The sequence below is a fragment of the Pseudopodoces humilis genome, chromosome 3, assembly GCF_049639895.1.
Source record: "Pseudopodoces humilis isolate 2021_Gansu_Grassland_sample_001 chromosome 3, ASM4963989v1, whole genome shotgun sequence".
Lineage (NCBI taxonomy): Eukaryota > Metazoa > Chordata > Aves > Passeriformes > Paridae > Pseudopodoces > Pseudopodoces humilis.
This window is the reverse complement of record NC_142202.1, coordinates 68860867-68887934: the sequence shown is the minus strand read 5'-3', so window position 1 is coordinate 68887934 and position 27068 is coordinate 68860867. Positions and strand designations below refer to the sequence as shown.

The 27068-nt window shown below is 43.5% G+C and overlaps 1 protein-coding gene across 3 annotated transcripts in view; it reads right to left on the bottom strand.

Moving 5' to 3' along the window:
- Nucleotides 1–1665: 1665 nt before the first annotated feature.
- The window catches only part of METTL24 (methyltransferase like 24), a 46199-nt gene continuing 20796 nt past the window's right edge, over nt 1666–27068 (bottom strand). Inside the window, exons 3-6 of one of the 3 annotated variants that reach the window (XM_088052945.1) lie at nt 23301–23440; nt 17524–17752; nt 3061–3189; nt 1666–2209 (exon numbers count right to left, since the gene is read on the bottom strand). In XM_088052945.1, the coding sequence (XP_087909071.1) occupies nt 2174–2209; nt 3061–3189; nt 17524–17752; nt 23301–23440 (534 nt within the window). In that variant the 3' untranslated portion in view covers nt 1666–2173. Of the gene's footprint in view, nt 3190–17523; nt 17753–23300; nt 23441–27068 lie in introns of all 3 variants that reach the window. The other 2 variants (XM_088052946.1, XM_005518271.3) reach the window with 2 other exon arrangements.

The following is a 27068-nucleotide window of genomic DNA, read 5'->3' as shown; positions in this document are numbered from 1 at the left end:
TACAACACTGGCATGTGGTTACTGGATGGAGATGATCTTTAAGCAGGTCAGGGGCAATTGTGCCTGGGTATGGCAGTGGGTAGACTCAGACCCCACACAACATCCCTCAGCACCAGCCTGTCCACTGCAGCAGTCAGCCAGCACTGGCTTGTGTCCCTGGGCACGTACCCAGCAGCTCAGTCATTAGCAGACAGGAACTGAATTCATTTAAAGGTCTGTCCTTTAGGTAAAAGAGATCAATAAAAGAGAAGGGGTAAAGGCATAAAAGCAAGACCTCAGAAAGGAAGGCTGTAACTCTGCTCTAAGAGATGTGGAGTAGAAAAGCACAGAGAGTGCATTAAATAAGCACTGCTCATTTTCTTCTATAATATCACATAACTGCCTCCAGAATGATAAATGGCTTTTATCTACCCTGTATTAGAGATAAGGTTTTCTTTAAAATTACCATAGTTATTGGAATCTTTTTTGACAAAGATGTATTTGCTGTAGCCTGAAGTGTTCCTGACACTACCTGGCAATCCCATGCAAGAGATTAGCTGAGGGTTTATTAAACTCCCTTACTAACCAAAGAACCAGGATGGACCTCTACTCCACTTCTGTAATTTGCATATCACCATTTTTACTTCAGGGAAATAAGTGAGGGAAGATATGCATCTGTTTTGAATTTTAACACCTGAGAGAGGTCATGTAATTTATTTTTTAACCTCTGTCCATTGGTTTCTTAAACAAATTATAATAAGCTACTAGGCTGCTTACTCTAAGACTAGTTAGGAGGAAAAACCTGTACAGTGCTAGAGCCCATATTTTTATGCTTTATTAATCAGGACTTGCAGCTGGACTTTTGCCACCCCGTTATTAGAAAAACGGGAGTTGAGCCATTCTGCGGAGCAGTGAGCGTGGCCATTCCAACATGCCAGGTATTAGTTTAGGAAATCCTGGCAGGCTCTTGCATTTTGATGAATCTCCTCACGGCTCTGCATCGTTAAACAACTCCAGTACTTAATGTATGAGGGTTGTAGCAAGGCTGGCTGTCACAAAGAAGGCATTTCTTACTCATTTTTCAGAGGTTGTGGATCTCTTGGATTGTGCATTACCTGGGATGGCAGTAGGTAGCTCAGCTCGGAGAAAAGTGCTTTGCCCAACATCTTGGACATGGAGAATTTAACACATCTGCATCAGGTCATCTTGATTTCGATGAAGAGCTGAGGACACGGTGGGCACCCACAGCGCCCTGCTCTGGGTGTCTGCAAAGCCCTGGTCCAGGTGGGATGTGCAGGAGCAAAGCAGGAACTACTTTTATAGAATCATAGAATATCTCAAGTTGGAAGGGACCCAATAAGGATCATCAAGTCCAACTTGCAGCTCCTCACAGGACCTAAACCTAAACCAGGTTTAGTACTAAGTGAGTCGTGCAGAGATTCCCTGAACATGGTGCCATGACCACTTTCCTGGCAAGCCTGTTCCACTGACTCACCACCTTCTGGGTTAAGAACTTCTGCTTCATACCCCATCTGAACTTCCCCTGAGACAGTTTCATTCCATTTTTTCATGTCCTGTCACTGGTCACGAGAGGAGATCAGCATCTCCCCCTCCACCACCTCCCTTGAGGAAGCTATAGACTTGTAGAAGTCAGAAACCAAAGTTCACATACCAAACACACAAAAGTGGTGACATCTTGTATTTTAATGCAAAGTTTAATGTCAATATTCATCCAAAGATAAGAAAAAATCCAACCTGCTATATGTATATTCTTAGCTCCCCAATTCCTTAGCTCTTTGCAGAATGTCAAAGGCTCCCATGGGCACTGCAGACAATCCACATTCCAGCCTGCAGAGCCCCAGCACAGCTGCATTCCTGGGCACCTGCTTGGGCCACCACCTCTGCCAGCATCAGTGCAGATCCAGGGTCTGGCCTTCTTATGCCAGAGAGAGGTGGTGAAGGCACAGCACTGGAAAAGGCCCCAGGAAATGTTCAACTAAACCCCAAAACAAACAAAAAAGACCAGGTTGCATTTTCATCTCTTACCTATAACTCACTAGATCAAAAACCACTAGCTGCAGCCGTTGCATGAGTAATTTCAATCAAGCTGTTCTTTGAGCAGATGAACTAGGGAAGCCCTGTCTTCTGTGGCTGAAGGCTCCTGTGGGTGAGGAAGGGGAGCTCTGGCAGCAGCTTATCCAGCAGCTGAGTGTCTCTGTCCCACTGTCTCCTGTGTCAGAAGCATTGAAGTCACTTTCTGCAGCCAGACTAGCTCAAAAAACCTAAGTCAGGGCACTCAGAAGCTGCTCAAAGAAATAGAAGTTTAGTTTGGTGGTGATTTCTGTCTCAGCCAAATTAAGCTGAAATTTGCCAGTGGGTTCAAGAACATACTGTTCTTGCCTAAAATTTGTTCCATAGGAAACAAGGCCAAAGTAAAATAGGTATAAATCAAAGATGATCACTTTACAGAGAAGTAACACTTGACATTTTCTTAAAAAGACACCTCATCACAAGCAATCTCCTGCCCAGGGGCTGGCCCTGCTCAGCCAGCACAGCTTCCCAGGGCAGCCCAGAGGGATGCCCTCCTTGCTGGCATGCTCAAGCACAGGGCAGCCTGGAAAAGCCTTGCTCTTAGCTCCCCCAGACAAATTTTTACAGAAACTTCTGTCCTCTGGGACAATGTACCCACTGGCAAATATATTGCTATACAAAACTGAACCATGTATCTTCTCCTAGTGCCAGCTCTTTTGACAACATATAAATATAAAAGCCAGCTCATTTTGTTAGCAGTCACTGTGTGCATATTTAGCAACTTTAGCCAGTGACGCCAAAATCCTCTTCAATAACGCTACGGGGCCAGATGGCTTGCAATCACACATCATAAATTCCTTTCTGCTATTTCCATCTTGTATTTACCCAGCTCAGTGTGTAACAGCTACTGGCGTTGAAGGCTTCCTTTTTCAGAAACACCTGTGGTTTTGATAAGTCTTTGTAAGTATGAAAAAGCTTGAAGTCCTTCAGCTCCAGTTCTCGGAGCAGACTGTACCAGTACCGCACCACCGTGCTGTCATTGCCACTGACCTCAAACCCAGGCCAGTGGATATGCACCTCAAAGACCAGCTGTCCTATCTGCTCAACAACATCTTCCAGGATCAGGTTTTCCAAAATTTTCCACTCGGCGCTCTCCACGTCTGCCTTGAGGACATCGATCTGCAACAGAAGTACCATTACTATGTGAAAATGAGAAACTTTGCAGTAACAGTAACATCTGAGGCCAGGGTTGACCATTTTTCAATACACATGGTTATTCATTTTGTATTAAAAAAATATATCAAAAAGTCTCAGAGGGCTAACACAGGCAGTACACAGTGCTTCACGCTTGACTGTTCACAGCCCTTTCCCTCCCACCTCCAACACATGATCGAAATGCTGTGTACTCCAAGCTCCTCCTATAACCAAAGCATGTTACTGGTTCCTTCACAATTCTTGGGTGGCATCACAGCTATGAAAGAAGACACAAAACCAAATGACAGACTCAAACCCACTAACAGTGATTACCTGCACCATAGTTGAGCGCTCGTGAGCCATATGCTACATGCATCACACAAGTGCAAGAGGAGGCCAAAGCAAAAAAATGAACAATGTGAGCAGCTCAGGTGATCTGCTGCCCTTGGCCAAGCTGCTGGCTGAAGCTTTCACAGGCATCACTACAGATGCTGAGAGAGGAGGATCAAAACAAAGGATAACTGTGCAAAGACTCTTCAGGATTTTAAGGGCAGCTCCTCCAAAGAAAAAACCATAGAGGAAAAGAAGATGTGAAGGTGTTTGAAGGGAGTAACAGATCTACAGAAAAGTGCTGTGTTCTAGTTTTAGACCATTATTTAATTTTGTAGTGAGATACTCTGCAATCCAACTTCTCACAGCCCAACACAACTGCGGGTTGACTTTGTTTAGAGATTAGCTGGGGGAGGTGAGCTGATGCTTTAACATAAAAAGAATATTTCATCACCATTTCACACCTGGAAGAAAACAATGACCTCAGTGCAGCAGTGATCACAAGCTGCAGAGCTCAGCTTGTTTTCCAGAGCCCAGCAGGAGAAAGTCCTACACCATGAGAGTAGGGCTTGCCTGTGCCAGTTCCACCTGAGCTGATGCTTCTGCCCATCTGCTCACACTCAAGATGGGCTTGAAGTGAAAAACAGAAGACTTTATTTAGTAAAGAATTCCTAAAAAAAAACCCCAAAGAAAAACCCCCAAAAACCAAACCATGCAAAAAAACAAAAAAAAAATAACCAAAAAAACCAAAAACCCAACAAAACCCCTAGATTCTCTCTGGCAGTCCACTTCAACCATTTGTTTGTGGCAGTATCAAAAAAGGAACCTGTGCAGGCATAGGAGAGAGAAATGTGGGCAGGTAATGGAAAAGCACTTCCAAGGCAACTGTTCTAAGCTGCCCCATCCAAGGGCACCTGGCTGGTGTCACGCCATGCCCCATCTGTGGGAGTCACAAACCTCTCTGCCCTGGGCACAGGGCAGGGCTTGTGCTGTGAGCACATCTTCAGTACAACCAGAGCTGTGCTTTGCATGGGTCACGGCCAAGAAACCACAGGTCTGTGGCAAGAGGTGGCCACATCTACCTTCCCCTGCTCCATGGATGGCTGACTGGAGATGCTGGGGGCTGAGGTGCAGAGCTCACAGCCACGTCAGCCCTCCCTGGGGCTGTGCCCCAGCACTATGGATGGGCATGGCACGGCAGGAATCTGTAGGTGCTGGACACTTGCCTGTTCTGGTCTCCATCTGTAAAACAAGGGCATTAATCACTGCATGAGAGTGCAGGGGCTGAGCATGTGAAGGGCTGCGAGATTTGGGTGGAACAAGCTGTAAAACAGCTGGAAACAAAACACCACATTTTCAGAGCAGGACTTGAATGGGGTCCATGGTCTCAGAGCAAATCATAATAAGCCAAGGCACCGCTTGTGTGCTCATTAAGGAGGCATTGTGCCTCCTTCACACTGTAGGAGGCAGGGGGCCAGTGGAAAATGACCGAGGGATTGTGGAATTAAAGCCCACATTGTGGTATGTCCGCATGGGGAGCGGAAAGGAAGGTTGCATGGACAACCTTAGCTCTGGTATTTCCTAGCTTGCCTCTCTAACAAAGAGCCTGTCAGTCTGTCCATCCGCGGGTCAGGGAAACAGTTGAACATAGCGCTCCTTTGGGTTCAAGGGGAGGCTGAATGTAAATGATGCAGCTCATGACATTTCAGCTGAGAACTACATCATGGGTGAGCTCACTTGTTTTCCTTCATACATTTAAATTGGTTATTTATTTTGCAAATACCAACTCATATCTCTACCTGTAATGCAGTTTTGCAGGCAGTCGGTTCCACGCGGGTGCAATTGCCACAGGACCACAGCCGCACTGAAGAAACCACAGATTTTTATCTCTGAGAGACTTACGAGACTTTGAAAGTGGAAAAATTATTCAAACCCTTTTTTTCTTCTTGGGGAAGGGGGTGGATGGATAGGGGAAGAAATATTTCTAGGCATTTGGTTTTGTTTTCCCATGATCTTACTTTTATGGCATCAGTAGGACATCTTTTTCCCATGGTAATGTTTCCAGTCCTTCAGGTTTGTTTGTTTTTCTCTTGTGACATTAACTGCTGCTCTGGCTGCTCAGCAGGCACTCTGCATGCTCTGTGCTGTATTTGCAAAATTGATCTGAAAAGTGGCTGCTAACCAGTGTTTTAGTAGGAGAAAATGAGTTACCACAATAACAGCTTGAACACATAATGAAATGACCGGGAAAGAAACACAAGGCTAGTGGAGATGTGCTGCATACACAAACCAGAGGCTGTTTGTTGCTCTTAGTACCCTGCACTGCTCAGAAACCTGGAGGGAGGAAGGTACCTGTCTCAACCCACCAACTTTTGTGACTGCCTTTCAGGCAGTCCCTCTCTGCCCAGAGTCTCCATTGCATGGCATGGATAGTGTAAAATGAATGGCAGAACAGCTCTGTTTTGGAGTATCTGAGCAAATTACAAGCACCCTGCTAACACCAATTGCAAGTTTTGTGATGATTAGACAGCTCAGGAGACATTTACCATCGGTGATAAGCAGCACACTGCCAATAAGAAATGCACTACCACCTTCCAGTTGCCTTGATCCAAAGTGATCAGTGGCAGTGAAAGGATTAGTGGACAAATCTATAAATTCAGAGCTCTAATTCACCCAGGAGCTGGAGTCTGCTGCTGTGAATAAATCCTGGAGGGCAAAGACCTACAGTGCCTGAAGGTAAAGTTATGGCAGTGAGTTTCAAGCACTCACAACGGCTGGTTCCTCTTACCTTCCACAAATCCTCTTATCCTCCATGAACTAACTAGGTTAGTAAAAGTAAAAAAAAAGTAAAAAAGAATGTGGATTTTTGAATGTTTTCTCAGTTTAGCTCCCTTGAAAAAGCACTGCAGCATTGTATCACTTACACTTGGGGAAAAAAAAAAAGGGGGGGGGAACCATGCTCATGCATGCTCAAGCATATAAAACAGCTGAAAAAATTGTGTTTTACTTAGTGAAGGTCAACACATACTGTATGAAGGCTCATTTCTTCTTTTTAGGGTAATGACTTGTTAAAAGTGTGCATCATTTCCTAAAGCAGAGATCTGATCTCTGTTCACCTTGATCGCTTTTGAAATACCAGGGTTAACGGGGATTTCAGGCTCGGTGCTGCCCCTTGGGCATCATTTAAAGCTCCCCATGGAGAAGAATCAATTGAGAGTGAGTAGCTGGAGGAAGCAATTTAGCTGTATTACTTCCAGCATGAGCTCAGCATGTGGAAGTGGAAGCCAGGAAAGGCAAAACCAGCAAATGCAGGTAAGGTACAGAGGATGCCTCCAGTTCTGCAGGAGCAGGTCTGCAGTGCAAGCCTGGGAGGAGGGAGAGGAGAGCTGGCTACAGCTTTCAGGCACAGGGACAGAGCTCAGAACCACCCCAGCCTCCTGAACTGTGGGGCTGCTCTTAGAGTTGGAGAGGAAAATATTCCTCTGTTCTGGCTCCGTGTGATACCAGGTTACCATTTTGACATCAGCTGTACAGTAAGAAATGGTCTGCTGGCTTGTGCATCAATTTTTCCCCTCTCTACCTAAGTACAATTCTCTATCCTCAGAAAACAAAACTCTAGAAAAGGTTGTTTAATTTACATTTTGATAGCACATCTTTGCAGGCAACAACAGGTTCTTGAGTGTGTTTTGTTTAACTGTATCTTCCCTCTTATCCTTTTCCCATATGCAGATTTTCAGCATGATACTTTCCTCATTTTCTTTCCTCTCAAAATGCATCCACAGCCAGCCCATCCTCACCAGCAGGGGATGGCTTGGATGTAAAGTTCCTTTCATTCCCTTTTATTCTGAGTGAAGGCTGTAATTGATGGCAGCCAGGATGCCACATAGCCTAATAGCAAATTATGCTCCCAGCAGCTTGGGACTGTCTCTTCCCATGCTCCCTGAGAGCGGTGGGAGGGGGGAACATCCTGCCTCTCTCTCTCTGAGCATCTGCTGAGGAGACCAGGACTGCTGGGGGCCTGGCCAGAACAACACAGATACTGAAATCAGGAGAAAAGTCAATCACCACTCATCAGTGATGTACGGCTCCAAACGGCAGCTCTTCTCTTTCAAGCTACTTCCCTTCCTTCCTGGTCACATTTCCACCTCTCTGTGGTGGTCTGTACAGCCTGTTTCAAACTGGCTCTGGGACGATTGTGTCATTTGAGATTATTCACTCCCAGTGTGTGACAGATAGGGCACATCTTCAAGAATCTGCTTAAGGCATCAAAGTCACAAAGCTGATTTGTGCAGTTGGGTACTTACAGGGTCTTTGCTCTTTTTTTACAGTAAAGGGCAACTGGCCAGTGCAAGTTACTCATACAATATACACATCACTGAAACAGAAAACCTGCAGTGAGTGCAGGCAAGCTTTGTTCCTCTGCTCTCACCACTTATTCTCCACAGCCTTGCAAGTGACAGTCTCTCATGTCTGGTGATGTACTTCCATGAACCCACATCCAGGGCAGGATATAAAGTAATACTATGTTTACCACTTAAATCAGAGAAAATGTTTCAAAATCATATTTTAAAAACCTTACTTAACTCTCTCACAGCCTACTATCCACACAGCAACAGCTTGCCAGATGCAGTAATGGCCCCAAACAAATGCACCCATCCAGAAAGCCCACCCAGCACTTGCAGGTGGCATCAATCTCAGCTGCATGCTCAGAAGCACTATGAGCATTTTGGGAAAGTTCCTAGGAAAGATCCATACTGCCAACCCAGGTGTGTCCTTCGCACAGCCTCAGAGCCCAGGTCTGGGGAAAATCTGGTATTTTAATTCCCCAGCTCTTCCCTTGGACTCTGATGCCAAGACATTTCCCATATACTCTCTCCATCTGGAAGCAATTTCTCTCGGAGGATCCATTATAGAATAAAAGATGCATAGACCCCCTCCAGTCCAGTTAACTGGACCAGTGAAGCAATGCCTCTTACTCCAGTGGACAGGCAGAGAAGAAGAGGCCTTTTAGCTGGCAGAAGGCTCCTTTCAATGACACTTCACCAATGGACAACATAATCTTTGGACAAACAACCCCCAGCTGATTTACAAGATCAGCATGGCCTGAAATCCTTTCTCCCTGGCTGCATTTGGTCAGGAGGTCACAGGTTTTCACCTGTAGCCTTCTGTCACCACAAACATCGTTCTTTGTCATGGGACCAGTTCTTGGCATCTTTCCTATTTTATGCTGGGCACTGGACTAGTCAGAGACAGCGGGTCACTTGTTAATCATCTTCTGGTCATACAATAATACAGGTCCCCAAGCCTGAATTGATTTTCAGACAGGTTTGATGGGTTTAGCTAGCTCTACACTATAATGATCTTAAAGCCAAACATCTTGTCTAGCTTGCTACCCAGCAAGACCAAGGTTCCTGTAGAGTGACCCAGAGAATAGGTTCTACAAACCCTCTTCATGGAGCAGACACACACTGCACATGGACATGGCTGAGGGAGAAGACCTTCCCCTTACAAGAAAAACTGAGCATCAAAGATCTTTGTTCCCCATTTCTTTAAACTGAGAATAGTCTCAGAGAAGGCAACAGGAACCTCACCTCATCAAAGTGATGCTTCTTCAGAGGAAATGGTGAAAAGTCACGGTGAGGACATAAGCCCTCAAACAGTGACCTCCTCATCTGCTCTGAGTGGCAGAAGCTCACAAGTGTGTGCCTCTGCTCAGAAACACTGTCCCAGCTCCTATTTGCACCCTGTTACCCTTTCCAGTTTCCATGGCTCTCCTGTTGTACACTAAAAGGTGAAAACAACCCAGACCCCTCACCCAGTCCTTCAATCCAATGTCTACATTGCCCAAAAAGGATAAATCCCACAAGGGATCTACAGAAACCCTGAGTTTAAGTTATTAACGGCCTGATAAGCTGCAAAAGCTCTGCTTGACGATGCCCATGCTGCAAAGAGACATTTTAAATACTGCATGCACTCCTCCAGCAGCCAAGCTGGAAGCAGAGCCGCTCCGTGCGCAGCCCTGGAGGAGCGCACGGGTTGCTTTGCAAAACGCACATCCAGCCATCCAATCCTGCAGGAGATGTCCTGCTGCCCACTCCCCCCACAAAGGGGGGAAAGCCCTTTCCTTTCTGCTCTTTTGATCTCCTCTGCCAGACGCTGCTGGATGCCTGTGGGAACGGATATTTACTCAAAAGAATAAATGGTGTATGCTAGACCCTCGAGCCTCTTCATTAGAGGGGAACAAACATTTGCAGTCTGTTTGTGCTGCCCCAGCACCACACATGGATGGTGGGACACAGCTCCATGTTTGCATAAAGCCACACTGTCCTGGTCTTGCTAAAAGTGAAAGCCAGCAGCAACAGGACAAGCACACTGCAGCAGGATGAGGGGGCTGTCAGCAGAGGAGGTTTGCGATAGAAGGCAAATGGTGAAGCAAAAATTTATTGCAAAGCCCTGAGGAGCAAGACCTGCAAGTGTGTGCAGGGAGTGCAAGGGATAGAGGGCTTAGGCTACCATAAAATAGTTGCTCAGAGCATTTTGGCTGCAAGACCTTTTATGGTTTATTAACACAGTGCCCATGGGGGCCTTCAAAATGTAAGTAATTAAAGAAAGGAATCAGAGTCCCATCTTCAAAAAATGTCTACCACACCTCAAAGAACATCTCTTGCAGGATGAGAATCTGCAGCCCTGGTATATCCAAGTAGTTCCAGTTAAATCTGATGCAGGAATTGGTTCCCATCTGCACTTGCCAGAGCAATAAAGTCCTTTGAAATTACACCCTTCCATAGGGATCTATTTGTTTCATTCCATTTTTGGTCCAAGGTTCCAACCTGCCTCCCTTCTGCCTCTCTGTCTGTCCACTCTGCTATTTGCTTGTAACCATGACAGGAAGAAAGCTGCATGTACATTCCTGAAAATGTGAATAAAAACTATCACAAAATGCTTCCACAACTCAGATTTCATCTGGGACAGGCATTCAAGAGGGGCAGGAAGCGCTGCTAAGCCTTTGACCTCTGGACTTCAAATTTTTGAGAATGGAACCTTAAACTGATGTCAGATCAAAAGAGACCAGAAAGGATCCAGGCACTAAGGTGAAAGTATTTAAGCAAGAAATGGCCGATTCCAATGGCTAAAATTGTAAACCATGACAGGAGGAGGGACAAACGTGGGGAGAAAAACAAAAGTACATTTTTTTTAGAAAGTTCCTAGAGGTACTGGATAGGACATTTATCTGAAGTGTTTGTTAATGTCAACACCACTGGAAAATTGTGAGGAAGATAAGTAGCAGAGAAAAACCAGGATGGTCATAGAAAGGGGTTGCTCTCAATTCTCATTAAACCCATGCCGTGTCATGGACCACCACCTTGATCAGATAGTCAGTACTTTGGCCAAATTGAAACCGTAAGATTTACATTACTGTGTTTAAGCCAGGGTCGATGGCTTAAGGAGGAGCTGGGGAGTGTGTCATACAGGTCTGAGCTCAGCAGGTGAAGTAGGGGAGGCTCCCCAGGCTCCTGCCCAGCTCCAGGTTTTACAGGAGGAGGAAACCAGGACTGACCAGTTTCCTGAAGCAGCAGCGGCGCAGCAATGCTGACTCCACAGTGCCTGCAGCAAGTGCCATGCTCCTCTGAATGAAAGCTTTAGACATTGAAAAACTCAAATAGGAAGATGGAATTGAACACAGCTTGCACAGCCCTCTAGCAAAGCTGGGGGAAAGCAGATTTTTATCACCTGATTTTTTTCAGGAAGGTGTTAACAACCACAACAAAGACAACAACAACAAAAAAAAAAAAGAAAAGAAAACCCTAAAAAGAATTGTCATTCCCTTCTAATCTTTAGCAGACAATAATATGCTTTGAAAGTGTCTTTATTTCTTTTTTTTGAAAGATGACCTGAGTAAGTTCTGCTTCAACAGCGCAATACTTCAACACTTTCATTACAATTCAGGCATTGCACTAGGCCTTTTCCTAGGGGAAGAATAGGCTATGGATTGCACCATATTCAGCCAATAGTATCATTAAAAAGATCTTTCCTCCATGCATGACAATTGCATACTAAACAGCACCTTCAGGTCCCTCTCTAGAAATACCAATATTCTTAACAATGTCTTGAGAAGTGCTCCTGGTGGAGAGAATTTAAATGAGGCAGAGGAGATGTAAGGGACCAAGAGAAAACCCTGTAAAGGGAAGTGCATGAAGCACTTTGTGCACACAACACCGAGAGCAAGAGGTGGTGTGCAGTAGATCACTATCCAAAGATCTTTGCTTCCAGAAATGAGGTTGTCAAACCCATTTTTAGTTGCAGCCAAACTCTTCAGTCGACTTACAATTAAAATATTTTAGGCGGCAGCAGCCCCAGGTGACTAAGCAAATACAGACCTATCACCACTTTGATTTCATTATCCCTGAAAATGAAAAAAATACCTACATGCAGGAAAGAAACACTCTGTGCCATGAGCTTGTAGTTTACTCAGGGGCAACTATTACAAGGCTACAGAAGGCAGCATCTCCAACTGCAGCTGGAAACATCTGCACCAGCTTGACTGCCTCTTTTCAGCAAGGGGAGTAAGATTTGCCAGCTCTCTGAGAGGCTCCCAAAGAAAAGGTTCCCATGTGGCACCAGTTAATGCTCAAACTGCAGCAGTATCTGCCTTCGAATGAGACAAATGGCACCATAACAGTTTAGCTTGAGTCTATAAGGACCTCAACAGCTATCTCAAATGTAGAAATTTAAGTTAATGGAGGTGAGGTTCATGCTCCTCCATCCTGTGGCAGGTCATTTATTTAGACTATGAGTTCTAAACGCTATGGTATTGCATCTGCCTCGTGTAAAAGGCTGCAGTACTAAAACGGGACTTTGCTGTGCAGAGTTACTCCTTCTGCAAATAGGTTATGACCAGCCATTTACACTTTGAAAAAAATCAGTGTTCTGGGACAAAACTCTTTCTACTGTGCCATTCAGAAGCTGATATAACAGGGAGACAGTCTGATGAGTCACAAAAAAGCAAACAAGATGATAAGCAGTAACAGCGCAGACATTTCCAGGGAAGGACACTCAGGACATTTCCAGGAAGAAGGCAGTCACAGTCTGAGCCTTAGCAGAGACACCATTGCCACTTCTGAATAGTACTGATTACTGATGCTCCAGCTGCAGGAGGGGCAGCACAACACAAATAAGATGTTACAGGAAATACAGGATCTCTCATGTTGGAGAAATCTTAGAAAGGCCAGCATGATAACCCTACAAAAGCAAAGGCTGTTCTTCACTGCTATATGTGGATGGTAAATAACAGCTGCAGAAAAAGGGCCACTTAAGCTTAAAGACCATTGATTGCACAAGAAAAATTGGATGTGAAAATAATGTGAAGATCAGATGAAGGGTGGGTTTTTTCCTTCTAGAATTGATATTTTGGAAAAGCCCCAAATAACCATAAAAAGCAAAGAAAAAATTTAGCCCTTTCAAGAATTCAGAATTCCAAACATTTACTTCAGGATTTGAGGTGCAATAATTCAAAAGACCTGGTCTCATCTGCTCTTTCTGACACTAAGCCACATGTAGCAAATCTGAACTTGTGCCTCCTGCTCCAGCAAGGTGAGGGGGGCTGTTCCTTGGCTGCAGCAGCAGCAGAGACAAGGACACCTGTCCCTGCAAGAGCTCCTGGGATTCTGAGCTCCTGGCTCCTCATCTTGAGCTCAGGATTCCACATCAGGACCAGTCTGCAGGTTCTGGTACTGAGGCCCTGCTGTGAGTTAAGATGAGCTGAGTGTTCAAACACTGCTGGCACCCACACACTGAACTAGGGCATAGCAGCCCCTCAGTGAATGCAACTCACACTAAGCAGCCCCCAGGCTCCCTGGGCAAAGTCTAGCCTTGCAAGGGATAACCAAAGTTAAATGGTTTTGTATAGGCAGAGTCAAGAATTCAAAAGCCTGTTCTGGCCCCTACAGCCCTAAGCTATGCACAGTAAAGAGTAATTACACAGTTTTCATTGCTATAAATCTTGAACATGGACATTTTCCAACCTGAAGAGATTATTTTTTGTTTTGTTAATAAAATCACCATGCATAATTAAGCTGTTACACATTTTCTCTGGACTTTATTTTATATCTATTTGTGTACTACCAACAGAGCTGATTTTAAGCAAAAATGGTTAATCTTTTCTTTAATATTTGTCCTTTCCCATCAGCCTCCACAAAACTGAAAGTGCAGCATGAAATAAATTCTATAGTATCTACTTGAGGAGAAGAGCAAGTGATAAATTGCTTGCCTAGGAGGAGATGATGTTATTAATCAAAATGACTTCAGGGTATAGTGTTTTGAAGTTGTGTTGATTATTAAGTAACAGGTGAAGGCAAGGAGGTTTCTCCTTTTGAAATCCTAAATCAAAGCCCATTCAATTAAAATGAAGCAAAATTACCCAAGTTGTTACAGAAAAAAAAAATCTGCATGAAGAAAGAGTGTAAATTAAAGCCTTTAAATTGAACTCAGGATTGATTTGCATTTATTTTGTTAACAAACAATGACACAGTTTGATCTCTTACACAATTTGTTTGAGATAATTTGAATGGCAGGAGTTGAACGCAGCTCTGCTGTCCCCTGAAAGTTACAGCTATGAGCACTTCCTGATTAAATTAAGGTTTTACTCTGCACTCTCAGATTCTCCTTTCCATATTAATTTGTTTTACAAGAAACAATTTCACCCACTGGTGAGCCATACTGCCAAGGAATGCAAACTCATAGCACACTGAGGGCATGACAAGAGACTTGCCTTGCAGAACTCCAGAGGGAGGAAAACTACTACTGAAATAAGAATTTGCATGTGTGACTACACATGCCCATTTGGGACAGAATGAACTCTTGCTTTTTTCTGCTGCTCAGGGCCTTTCTGTTGAAGCTTTTTAATTGTGCATCACAGCACAATCTTCAGAATACAGAATACACTTAGTAGCTTGGTTTGAATTTCTGGCTAAGGGTTAGCAGTGCATAGAAGTAGGACAAGAGCCAACAGGCATGAATGGAAATCAGGGACATTCAGACTGGATATAAGGAGAAACATTTTCATGAAGAGAACAGTCCAGCAGGACAACAGCTGACCCAGAGAAGCTGGGCAGTCTCTTCTGGAGAAAACTCAGTGTTTTTCAAGACCGGAGTGGATAAAGCCTTGAACAACCTGGCCTGACTTCACATCTGGCCTTGCTTCAAGCAGAGGACTGAACCAAAGGCCATTCAAGATCCTTTCTGACTTGAATTAATTCATCCAACAACCCTCTAGGAAGGAAGCTCCCCATGCATCTACCACTAATACATGTGAAACACCAGCCCCGTAGCATCCTCAACCCCGTAGGTAGTTAAAGAACAGGAAAGTGAAAGCTTTGACGAAGTTGAACTCCACTGCCATAAGAATCATGGGCCCTCAGTGGCTTTCTCTCTTTTTTCCCCACTGTTCATCAAGAGTGCACTATAGAGTGTGCATGTTCAGCAGAAAAGTTGAGGGCATGGGGGGAGGAGAAGAGAAGATGAGCAAGATCAATTTTTACATCTTTATGCTTTCCTGTGGCTGATAAAATATTGCTCTTCTCAGAAGATACACCAGTAAATTTTCACTTTACATCTGTATATCAGGAAATAAGATTCCCATGAGATCCTTCAGAGATTATTCCAGAGCTTAAGAGATTTCATGCCCTAAGAGTTCCCAAAAATACTCTGACTACATGTTTCCTTTGCCAGCCACATCCTAATATAGTACTAGGTAAGTCCTCTGCCTCCAGGCTATTTACAGAGAAACTCAGAGAACTGAGGACTGTTTTGCCACATAGCCAGTTAGAAAGATCAAGTTCTCCTAATCTTTTCTCACATCCACTCTGACTCCAAAAAGTATTTGTATTTCTTGCCAAAACATCAGGATGGGTTTCCCTGATGTGGATGAGTTCCCAGTACTGCCTGCAGAATAGCAGGTGCACTCTCATCTGAGTCAGGGTGAAAATGAGCCCATCCAAGTTCTTTGATTCTTTTGCACACAAACACCACAAACTGCAAGTTTTCTTTTCTACAACAAACTACAACAGCAAGAACTCCAGGAGATCTTGTCTGTGCAGTCTTCATCAGCCTGATTTTCTAACCTCAGTGGAAATAGTTTCAGTCGCCTGTAGGGTCTTGGATCAAGTCCCAAATCTTAAAGAATAAAAGCATGGATAAAATGAGGCATTAACTTCAAATGCAGCTGCCTGGAATTCCTGCCTTGAAGGGGGAATGGAACAACATTGAGGGTAGGCAGAAGAGTTTTTTAAATTAAAAATGGGACAAAGAGCATGTTTTAATTTTCTAATTGAAAAAAGTGCTTCGGAAAATATTCTGTGAAACTGTTTTGAATTAACTTATTTATTTGGTTGAAGGAACATTCCACTCACATTCACCAGAAGAATGATGTCTCTACACAATAGACAACTTCTCAGGCTGCCTTCCTTCTAAGATAAAGAAAACCTAAACAGAAGAATGTGAGGACAGTCAACCCATTCAGGTATTTCATAAGTATAAAACACCAGAAAGTCTCAGAGTGAGTAACACCTTTATCCCCACTGGGAGAGAGTCACCTCCTGACTTCTCTAAGCCAAAGCTTTGCTCTGGGGAGCTCCCCAAACGCTATCAAAGCAAGTATCTTTAGACACTGTTAATAATGCACCGAAACACTTAACTAAATCCCATGTCATACATACACAGTATGAGGAAAGCCTGGTTGCCTGTGTTATGTGTGCATTATGTTCCTTGGCTGCCATCCAGCCCGCTGTTTTCAGAAACTTACACACTCAGAATTCACCCATATATCCTTCTCATCCACAGAAGGTGTTACAACCACTCTGTTCTACCATGATAACCTGACACTGACCTCAGCAGGTCTGGCATGTCACAAGACTTGTACACTTTTTCTGGATTCGGTCATTAATTTTTTGCTGTGTGACTAATTCTTCTAAAATCAAAACAGTGCAAGGCACACATCAAAGAAAAGCCTTCTCTCTGTCTCCCCAGATGTTTCACTAATGCACAGCCTACATACAGTTACAGTATGACTAGGAAAAAGAAGGAAAAAGCTCTTTTTCTCTGCTCTTATCTTCAAAATGTTCCAATCAGTAGAGCTGTACCAAAAGAAAACATTTTTTAAAAGTAAAAAGTGAATCAAAAAGGACATCTTGCATTTTTAAATAACAAACCAAACAAACATTGCACAGCTTGCTTTGTAAATCCTACAGAAGAGCTCCTCCCTTAGCCCAGGCTGCTTATTTCTTAAAAAACAAAGATACGCAGAACTAGCTGCAGGCAATGAAGAATATTAGCACTTGAATTCATGTTTGTATATCCTCTGAAGGAAAAACTCTCTTAAAAGCAACATAAGAACTTCCTGAAATGTATTATGGCAACATTTGAGATTTGAAGATGCTTGATGTCTTTATAGTTCCTTAAAAACAAACTGGAAAATGCTTAAAAAACACCCCACAGATTGCTGCCAATTTCAAAACAGGATGTTTTTGTTTTTGAGCACTGCAATTAGGAACAGTGACCTTGAAAATGTAAACAAACCATCCATTACCTCTTCTCTTCTAATTACTGTTGCAAATATTGTTTTCTCTTTATAAACTTGTCTGTGTGAGTGGCTCAGTTTCCATACTCAGGCAAAGACCAGAACTTCCACAGGACTAAATGTGCTAGCACCCAGTGTCACCAGATAGTTCAAGGGAAAAGGAGTGAGGAGGAGAAAGTACTTGGTATAGGGCTAGGCATTTAAAATCATTGTGGCTGTTATCAGCACACAGAGAAAGCAAGACAGAAAAGGCACCCCTACAAGAATTGCATTAGAAGTACTGCTGAAGAAAAAACCTTGGAAAAAGAAAAAACTTGGAAAGTGCATGGTCTCCTCAGGCAGCAAGAAGGGAGATCTGGAGCTCTCCCAACACCTAACCCTGCAGTCAGAAACCTGACACCCAAGTCCTTCCCTACCTTCTGATGCCCAAATTCATTCATCACTGTGCCCAGCTTCTTTGTGTTGCTGTGAAGTTTATGAGCTGCAATGGCTGGGTTGGGATCCCTCCAGTCAATGGAGAGGCGATGGTACCAGAGGTGCCGGCCCTCCTGAATGTGAGCTGACTTGATGCTGGGGTCGAAGCGATGCACCTCACATCCACTGTTGGCCATGCTGAGCTCAAACTGGTTGTCATCATTGCCTAGCCTATGTAAAAAAAGAAAAAAAGGGGGGAAAAAAAAAAAAAGAAAGAAAAAGTAACTATTAATGTGTTATAGTGCATCTAAATAATGCAGAAAAAAGAACTGTTAGTGAGTAGGATGTTCTGAGGATGAACTGACTTAACTTGAAGAAAATTTAAGCTCAATGCAATATTAGAACAAATGGCTCCTTTCTAGGCAAGAACTAGAAAGAACTAACCACTTTTAGCCAGGCTGATAACTTTCCCAAAGAGCTTTTCCTTAATTCAGAAGATGAAAAACTTCATACAGAAGTAAATCAAACATTGGAATCTCCGTGCTGTCATTATTCATACTTTATGTTCATATACATTTCTCTATTTTCAATTTGCTTTTTTCTTGACAAGTTTACAATACTTTCCTTAGTCCCAGCTGCACAAACTTCCAAAAACTAAGCAATAAGCAGAAGAGAAAATACATTTAAAATTTATGCAATACCACTTCGCAAAAATCTGGCATATTTCACACCACATCTGTCCCCTGATACAAGCATGACCCACAGTGACCACCAGTACGGACAAGACACAAGATCCAAATGCCTCTCTTTCTCTGTGGGCAGGAAGACACAGATTTTAAAAAGCATATTTAAAAATAAGCACTTTACAATAGCATCAGAGTTGTTACATAAACTTGAGAGAAAGATTGCTGCTAATTTGGTGAAGATCCCAAAGAAGAAGAAAAATTAATAGCCTCATTGTACATTGTCTCAGTCCCTGCCTCTGCGAGAAGATATGTTTTAAAGGGCTATACCTTATTCCCACCTCCTACAGCCCAGTAGTTCACACAGGGTGCACTAAAACTAAAAAAATCTGGTATTTACCATTGCAGTCATACATCTGAACCACAGGCCATCCCTACTCCATAAAACAGGATGTTCTCTTCATTCCTACTCCTCCAAGCTTGTTCCAAATGTGATTCAAATCATGTATTAAACATTAAACTTAAATAAAATTAAGCTGTTTGATATACACACACGTAGGGCTGAGAAGAAAATTAAAGTCTTTTTAAATCAGTTGTACTGTAAATTGTACAACGGAGATTATTCACTCCATACTAACAGCACAGCATTTATCTGTTGTGCACAGACCATGACAGGGCAGTACTCTTAGATGTGCTGTCAGAGCACCTGCTGCCCTACACCACAGTTATCCTAAGCAATGGCGTGGGCCTGAAATAATTTCGGCTATTTGCATCAATATGTAAAACATGACACATTTTAAATCACTTTGTGCGCTATGGTACAGCGTTATCCCAGCACTGAATGTTCTACATAAATTCCATACAGGTGAGATAAAAGGGATTCAACTCATGAAACAATGCATGGAAGAGCATTTGTTTTGGGAATTACCAATACAGTATGAGACTTGCTGTAACACTAGCTCAGCACACTGTAACAATACCCTAGGAAGTTGTCTTCTCCTCAACCATCTTCCATTTCCCTGGGAAAACAGGAGGAGATGGGGCGTGCAAAAATAGCCTAGCCTGCTTTTAAGTACAACCCTAATTCACAGGATTCCAACCCATACAGCTGTGTGGGAGGAAAAGAGAGGAGTTTTAATACATTCAACACACATTAGGAAAAAAGTTCAGAAGTTAACCAAGTGAATCAACATGTTTGTTTGCATGTGGCTTTCTGCAGAAGGGACATTGATGAACAAAGACCAGTGTAATCCCTTAGGAATGAGAAGCTGGCTAAAAATGAACAGCATGGGAATTGTTGAGGACAGTTACAGCATTAGTGATGAGCCCACCAGCGACCGATGGCCACATGTGTCCGTGACACACTTCTAACCATAGCAGCTGGTACAATCCAGAGGGCCAGATGCTTTTGGTGCAGACAAACCTCAGGCTGCCTCCAAACAGATTGCTGCTCATGTGGACTGCAAAGGGAGCTCCACGGTGGTGGAAAACAGGAAAAAAAATACAGATGGGGTAAAGATGGGCATGATGTATCTTCTGGCACTCTAGTTAACAGCTCAAATGTATGCCTGAAGAGAGATCCAGCCAACAACAAATATACAGGAGAGAAAATAAGGTCCTCTCCAAAGGAACTGGTTTGAAAAATGCCTGGCCCACATGTGATCATGTAAAGGCATAATGCAGCATGAAAAAGATAAAAAAATTAGGTCTCCTAAGAAAGATTCAGTAACTTAAAGAAAGACGTGTTACTTAAAAAGGGATCATGACTTTAAAAGGAAGGTGTGGAGGTCACAGAAGAAGGCCTTTCCTCACCATCAGGAGAGAGCAGCTGCTGCCTCCATCAACAGCAAGATAAAACATGCCGAAAGAGACTGACCTATTTTTCCCGAAAGTGGGGAAGAGGCAGGCGCTGCCAGCAGCACCCCGGCACCGCGGGGCCGCCCCTCGCCGGCTGCGTGCGAGCGCAGGGCAAGCAGGGCTCGCTGGCTCCGCTCCCCGCCGGCAGCGGGGCAGCGACGCTGACCCGGCACACAGCACAGCGGGGAGCGCTCCCTCGGCTCTGCCCTGCTCCCAGGGTTCACAGAGGGTCAGCTGCACAGAGCCTTGCGCTCAGAATAGGCACTGGGCTGCAGCTTGCGCTGGATGGAGCATCACACCGGCCCCTGCATCACCCCGGGGCGCAGCGTGCGCCGAGTGGCACAAAAGCTGCTTTGTCTGCCCCGGCACAGCTCTAGTGGCCACCTGTAGCTGATCCAGCCTGAAAACTGCAGGTACCCCAGCGACCACAGCGACCACAGGACAGAGCTATAAACACATGCAAGTTAAGATCCAGCTTTCCCTTTCTCTGTTTCCCCCCCGCCCTCTTCTCTTTTAAAGGAAGATAACTGAGCTCAGCAGCTCAGGAAAAGACGGAGGACCCCCTGCCTGAATCCTAAAGCTCCTACATACACTTTAGGATGCACCTGAAATGGCATTTATGCTGTATTGCAGCAAGACTCTTTAAACCTCTGCTGCTAAGTTTCTGAAATCCTATTCATTTATGTTATCCCAGCTTGAGTGCCTGCCTGTGGTGTTTGTAACTGATTTAGCTTAATCTAAGCAGATTTAGAACTAATAACTGGAGCTCACTAATGCATATTGCAATTATGTATCACACTGGGAAATCCTGTCCCCCAGGCAAAAATATTGCTGCCTCCCAGTAGTGGAAACAACTAATACCAATCTAAAGTGATCCCCAGATGTTCCAGACACTGCTCGCTCCCATTCACAAGTAACCTCTTCTATAGCATTCAAGGAGGCAAAGCCTAAGCAGCATGTTTTATTCCAGTTTTAATGATATATGGATTTAATTCACGATTCCCAGTAACACTCCCAATGAACTTTCACATTTGTTCTCCATCCATCCTCTCTGCAGAGAATGCTCTTCATTGGAAGCAGCTGCTCCCCATTTGCTCTTTATGAAACATATGAGATAACAAAAATGTTTAAAGGGGATTTTTGCCTTAGAACAAAATTACTTTTCTGTCTGTCATAAACTAAAGGAAGTGAGTCTGAGAGAAAGAATTATGCAGTAATGAGCTCCAAAAGTTGCAGAAGTAAACTGGTGAATTTAAGACTGCTTCTCCATAACCTTAAGTATTTCCCTTTTATTTTTTTAGCTGTTTCATGTGATGTATCCTGGTTGGTTACTTACTGCAGATGTGTATCTGATGATGGGAGAGCCGACATCAGTTTCCATCTCTGCTAAGCCCTAGTGTTCAATCACTGCAGAAAATCTGGCACTCATGCTCCCTGGACCATACACAGAACAGCACCACATAAAGCACTGGTGTACACACACTAGCACAGTTCTGTTCAAAACCATGAACAAAATATCTCAGTGCTGGTCAGCTTGGTGCCTAATCTGCACTTCCTAGCACAGATTAAATCAACTCTGCATTGTACCAAGTGGGGAATTGGAAAAAAATACCATTCTCAACCCACATTTGATTCTTAACAACAGGGAAAAAGGACATCAACACAGGAGTTTATGTCTAATATTAATGATCATGCAGCTTGAAGGGCAAGGTCTAGATTAATTCCACTGAACTTTGAGTACTTTGCCAAGACATCTAAAATCAGCAGCTCCCTTATCCCAGACTTCCACTATAATCAAAGGAAAGCTATACCTGCCTCCAGAATGCTATTTAGCTTAGCTGATTTTCTGCCTGAATGCGCCTGCCTCTCCCTACTGACTACTAGAAGGGCCCTCAGGCAATAACTCAGTACTACAGTCAGACAATGAAGTCTGGAACTGAGCATGGGTAACACCACGTCTCTCCTAACTTTTACAGAAACATGAAAAGCTGAGAAGGAAAAAATACATGTAAACTTCTATCTTGCATTAATGCCAGGCAAGTATAATTTGAAATACATTGCAATGAACACTCAGAATGTAAGAAGCAACAGCAGTCAAGAGAAATTTTCTGTCTGTATATGTGATTTGTCTCTAAGGGCATGTTCTTGTTCTGCCCCAGAGCACAACAAAACCTAAGAGCACCTCTGTCTCAGAAGATCTGGGTCTTTACTACTCAAATAAACTCAATCAAAATGGAAATCCACCCAAATTAACCAAAACCACTCCCTTTGAGTAGAGGGCATCCTGCCTCCCTGCCAGGCTCACTGCAGGTGTTACCTGCCATGTACTGATGGCTGAGAAATGCCAGCCCAGCACAGTTCCTTGTTATCCACACTTTGTAAACCCACAGCAGCAAAATCACAGGGATAAACTGCACTGGTTCAAGGGAGACAAAGCCTTTCAACACACCTCTAACCTAAAGCTGCCCGCCCCAGGACAGCAAGTACGGTTTTATTAGGCAGCTCTACGTGGTGATCTGTGTGAAATGAGCTCCAGATCTCAACAACTGTTCTCTTAATGCACCCGTGTGCTGATGGCCTGATGCACTCTGAGGACTGACCTCCTTCATCCTTCTGGGAAACAGAATGTTTTATTAGCAGGGAAACAGGTTGCATGTGTGGTTTTGCTGCCTGTGAAAACACTTGTTCTGTGAAGAGTGAAAACTTCACTCTCAAGTGCTGTAAACATCATAAACACTGCAAACATTTCAAAGTAAAGCCACAGATGACTTTATCACTATCACTTTGGCACATGTCACCCCTGAAGTGTTGAGCAAACACACTCTCATGTGGAGATGTACTGTTTTGTCCCAGAGGTAGTTAATGAAATTTTGTAAGTAATCCTGCTGAAATCCTTGGCAGTTATGCAAGTCATCTCTGCTCAAGGAAGACGCTGTAGGCTTCTCAGCTTACCTCTTTGATTTCCATCTTCCTCAACATGAACTACCACTCACAACTCACCATCAAGCAATTTGTTTTCATACCAATATTAGAAAGGCAAAGGAAAATAAAGACCCTCATGGAGAAAGGTATTTTCCCTAAAACTGAAGTTTAAAGAAGCACATCAACACATGATAAACACACCTGAACAAAGTTTATATTTTAGCAGATAACCTTGCTGCAGCCTGTGTGGTATTTCTAGGGCTTTTTGAAGCTACTTGCCATGAAACAATTTCCTTTCTTTTAAAGAGAGCACTTACCCAAGTGAATAGAGACGGCACTGCTTGTTTCTGATTCGATGGATGAGGCTAAACCTCTCATCAAGACAGATTGACCAAGGTTTTTTTGCGGTTTCAGAGTACCCTTTCAAGCTGTTCAGGTTCATGTGTCCACATGAAATCTGTTGAAATCAAAGGATATTTCATTTTAAGACGGGACTTTTAATTTGTTTTTAATTTGCCCTCTGGGGGAGAAGTAGAAAAGAGAAAAACGTTCATTGGTTTAAATTAAGTCTTATTGGCAGTCTGATACATGGCTACAAAGATTTGATGATATTTTTTTTCCTTGTTTGTCTGTTCCGCATGGTGAAATTTAAGGCTTACATGATTCCCCAGAGAGCAATGCAGTTTGAAAAGCAAATAATTAAGCATTAGTACTATACCCAAATTCTTTTTTTTTCAATGAGGAAAAGATGTTTCACCAATTACATGTTTGATTTTTTTTTTTCTTTTCAGACCTTGGAGTGGATTCTGTATCCTGAATAATGTTAAAATCAAGACTGTAATTGCAAAGTTGTAATGTCTCTGCAATGTGTACCTTACCTAGAATGTCCTGGATCTCAGTTCCAGAAGGGATTTAATGTTTACCCCAACACATACCCTCTCCAACAACAAAGGGATTTAGGCAAGTGCTAACTAACAGAGGAATCATAGCATGTGGGTCTATGCTGAGCTGGCTTGGACATCTGGAGTCTAAAGCCAGGATAAAAACCCTGCAAAAGAAGAGGTAGAGACCCTTCAGGGAGGAACACCCTAAATCAAAGTCATTATACAGACCAAGAAAGCAAAGACTGAAAATGCACTGGTTTCGTCAGAAACCTGGACGTGTCAAAAATCACTGAGGGGTGAAGTCAGCTTTGCCAGCAGCTGAGCAGCAGCCCAGAGCAGCCAGACCCACAGTGACCGAGCCAGCAAAGCCATGGCCCTGTGGGTGACACCCTACAGAGGAGCCCTGCCTGCAGCACCAGCTCTGCCTGTCCATTCAGCAGCTCACGCCACCACATTCCACTCCACCTTCTTCCTCCAAATCCACTCTGGAAAAGGCAGGCACAGAGCTGGAGAGTGCTGCACCCTTTCCAGAACACAGGAGCTAGAGCGCAGCAGACGATGAAGAGCTGGTACAATTTGTATGGCTCTCGCCATAGCAGTGATTAAGAGGCAAGGGGAAGCAGAAGGAAGCACCAAAGCTCTGGCTACTTCTGCCCAGAAAAGGCTGCACTGCTCTGCACCAGCATCAGCATCCACAGTTTGTTCTCGAAGGGCTTCTCAAACCACGCAGCCCAGCCATCAGTCAGGGGTTGCAGGGCACAGGTTGCAATCATGCAGATAAGAAAGCAAAGACTGAGAAGAGCTGCAGGAATCTAGCTGAGCCATCATGATGAAAAGTTGTTCTTTGGGCTCAGTACCAGCCCTAGATGCAAGGCTGCTTTCTGCACTGTCAGAAAGGCAGCAACTAAAATGGTGGAAAGGACAAAACCAGGTTAACGATCAGTCCTGAACAGACTGTTCTCATCTTGCTCCTTTCCTTCATCTATAGCAGACTGCATAGGCTCAATTCTCAGTCTTAGCCAAACTAAAGGCAGAGCTCTGGTCCCATCTGGAACCACAGATATGAAACAATTTTATACAAGGGTGAGAATAAAACCTGGAACCCAATCTTTAATGTGTCAGGCACTCTCCACCATGTACTTTATAATAAGTAAATAAAGCTCTCATTCTTTAAAAAGTGTATGCTCTGAAAGGTCATTACCTGGAGCTTTACATTCAAAGAGCTGCACACTGCATCACCATGTCCCTGCTCCTTCTTGGCTCATAATTCCCATGGAAAATTCATAAAAGCAAATACAGCATCTCTTCATGCTGTTCCCAGGATTCACTAAGTTTAAGCAATGATTTGCACTGCACCCCACCACACATTTCCCTTCAGTCACATAACAATCAAGGAATAAAAGGCACTGCAATAATAAGCACTAATTTAAGACACAGAAGAATAATGTACTCTCTACAGAAAACTAAGATTCTGCAATGCTGCCACTTAATTGACTCATGGCATTATGAGCAATTACAACAGTCAGAGTTTGAAGCAATTTTAACAGCTCTTGCTACTGAATAGCTCTTGCTGCCAAAAAAACCCTAAAAAACAACAACAAAAATTAAAAAAAAAATCCAAGTGAAAATAAAACCCTGAACCTGCCTTCAGCACCATCATCAGTCTGTTGCTTGATTTACTGATGCACTGAGCTCACATCCTGTCCTGGGCTTCTGCTCACTCCTGTCATACAAACAACAGCATGAGAAAGATGCTTCTCCTGATCATGAAATACTAGCACTGAAAATGCTTTTTCTGGCCACACCTTGACCCTGATGACATGGCACCTTCCTGCTCCAGCAGCTTGAGCCATTCTACGCTAATGGCATGGGGCTGAACTTAGGCACAGTAATTAGTAGACAATTGCTCAGCAAACAAGGAAAATGACATCCCATGCTTATCTACATAAGCAGGATGCTATTTTCAGAAGTGCTCATACCAGTCATGCTGTTATCCCATCAGTTATTCATCTTGTAACATCTGCCAGGCCAGGATTCCTCTCCTTTTTTGTCTTCACTTATGCTTATTCCCCCAACCAGGGTCAGTTACTCTGGGAATGAAACTTCTCGCTGAGTGTGTCAAAAGGAATAAACTCTCTGTTAATTGGTGTCCTTGTAGTCTTCAACCCAACTAGTGGAGTTTAGCAGCATCTGCCACTGTTTATTAAGTCACTGAGATGAAGGATGCCTTCAAACTTAATACATCTGCCACAGTCTAAACTTCTGTACAACAAAACAAGCAGTTCTACACACACCTCTTGCTGTCCCCTCGTGCATCACCTTGCACCCTGCCCTCTCAGTGCTGGCATGAGTGGCAGCAGAGATGACATTTTATTGAAAATTTAGCCAGGGGTATCTACAAGCTGGAAAATACATGAACACCCTGCTATCCTCTTTTATAGAGGTGTTTCAAATTAATCTCAGCCTTGAAAGCACTGCATTAACAAAGAATTTCATACATGAATGACATTTCAGTGATATTGGCACCTGGGGCTTTTTGCTGTTCTTCAGTGTAAGTAATGATGCTGTCATCTCTGTATTCAAGGGTCAATTGCTGACAGACCTGGGTATCGAAAGCAGCTGCCCTGTAGGAATTGTGAGCATCCAGCACCTTTTCCATTTTTTTATTACAGGAAATGCACATGCAAATGTTGTTATGCATAAGTGATGCCTCTGTTAAGACATGATGGCCCAATTTCCATGTATGCTGAATGCTGGAAGTATCCATCAAAACAATCTGTTTTTGGAAATGCCATACTTTAAAAAGCATATAAACCTACTAATTTCCATAGTCATCGTTTCTGTTTTAAAAATATCAATATTCTACTGGGATCATTGAAACAACTTGTCTAAGTTAAAGTCTGATGCCATGTTCTCATTTTACTGGGAACCTCAAATACCTCCTTTTGAAGTAAAATGAGCCTGGTTATCATATTATTATTGAGAGGTGGAGCGGTTGAATACACTCCCTTGATACAGAGTGCTCTGTATTTTTCCATCTGAGAGGGGAGAGAAAGCGACAGAGAAACACCACATCTAGAATTTCAATCATATAATACTCTGGTCAGGACACAAACCCATTTGGAAATAAATAACATAGAAATAATGCATTCTTTCTAACCTGTATTTTGACCTTTATATTTGTGTTGACCATCAGTGCTA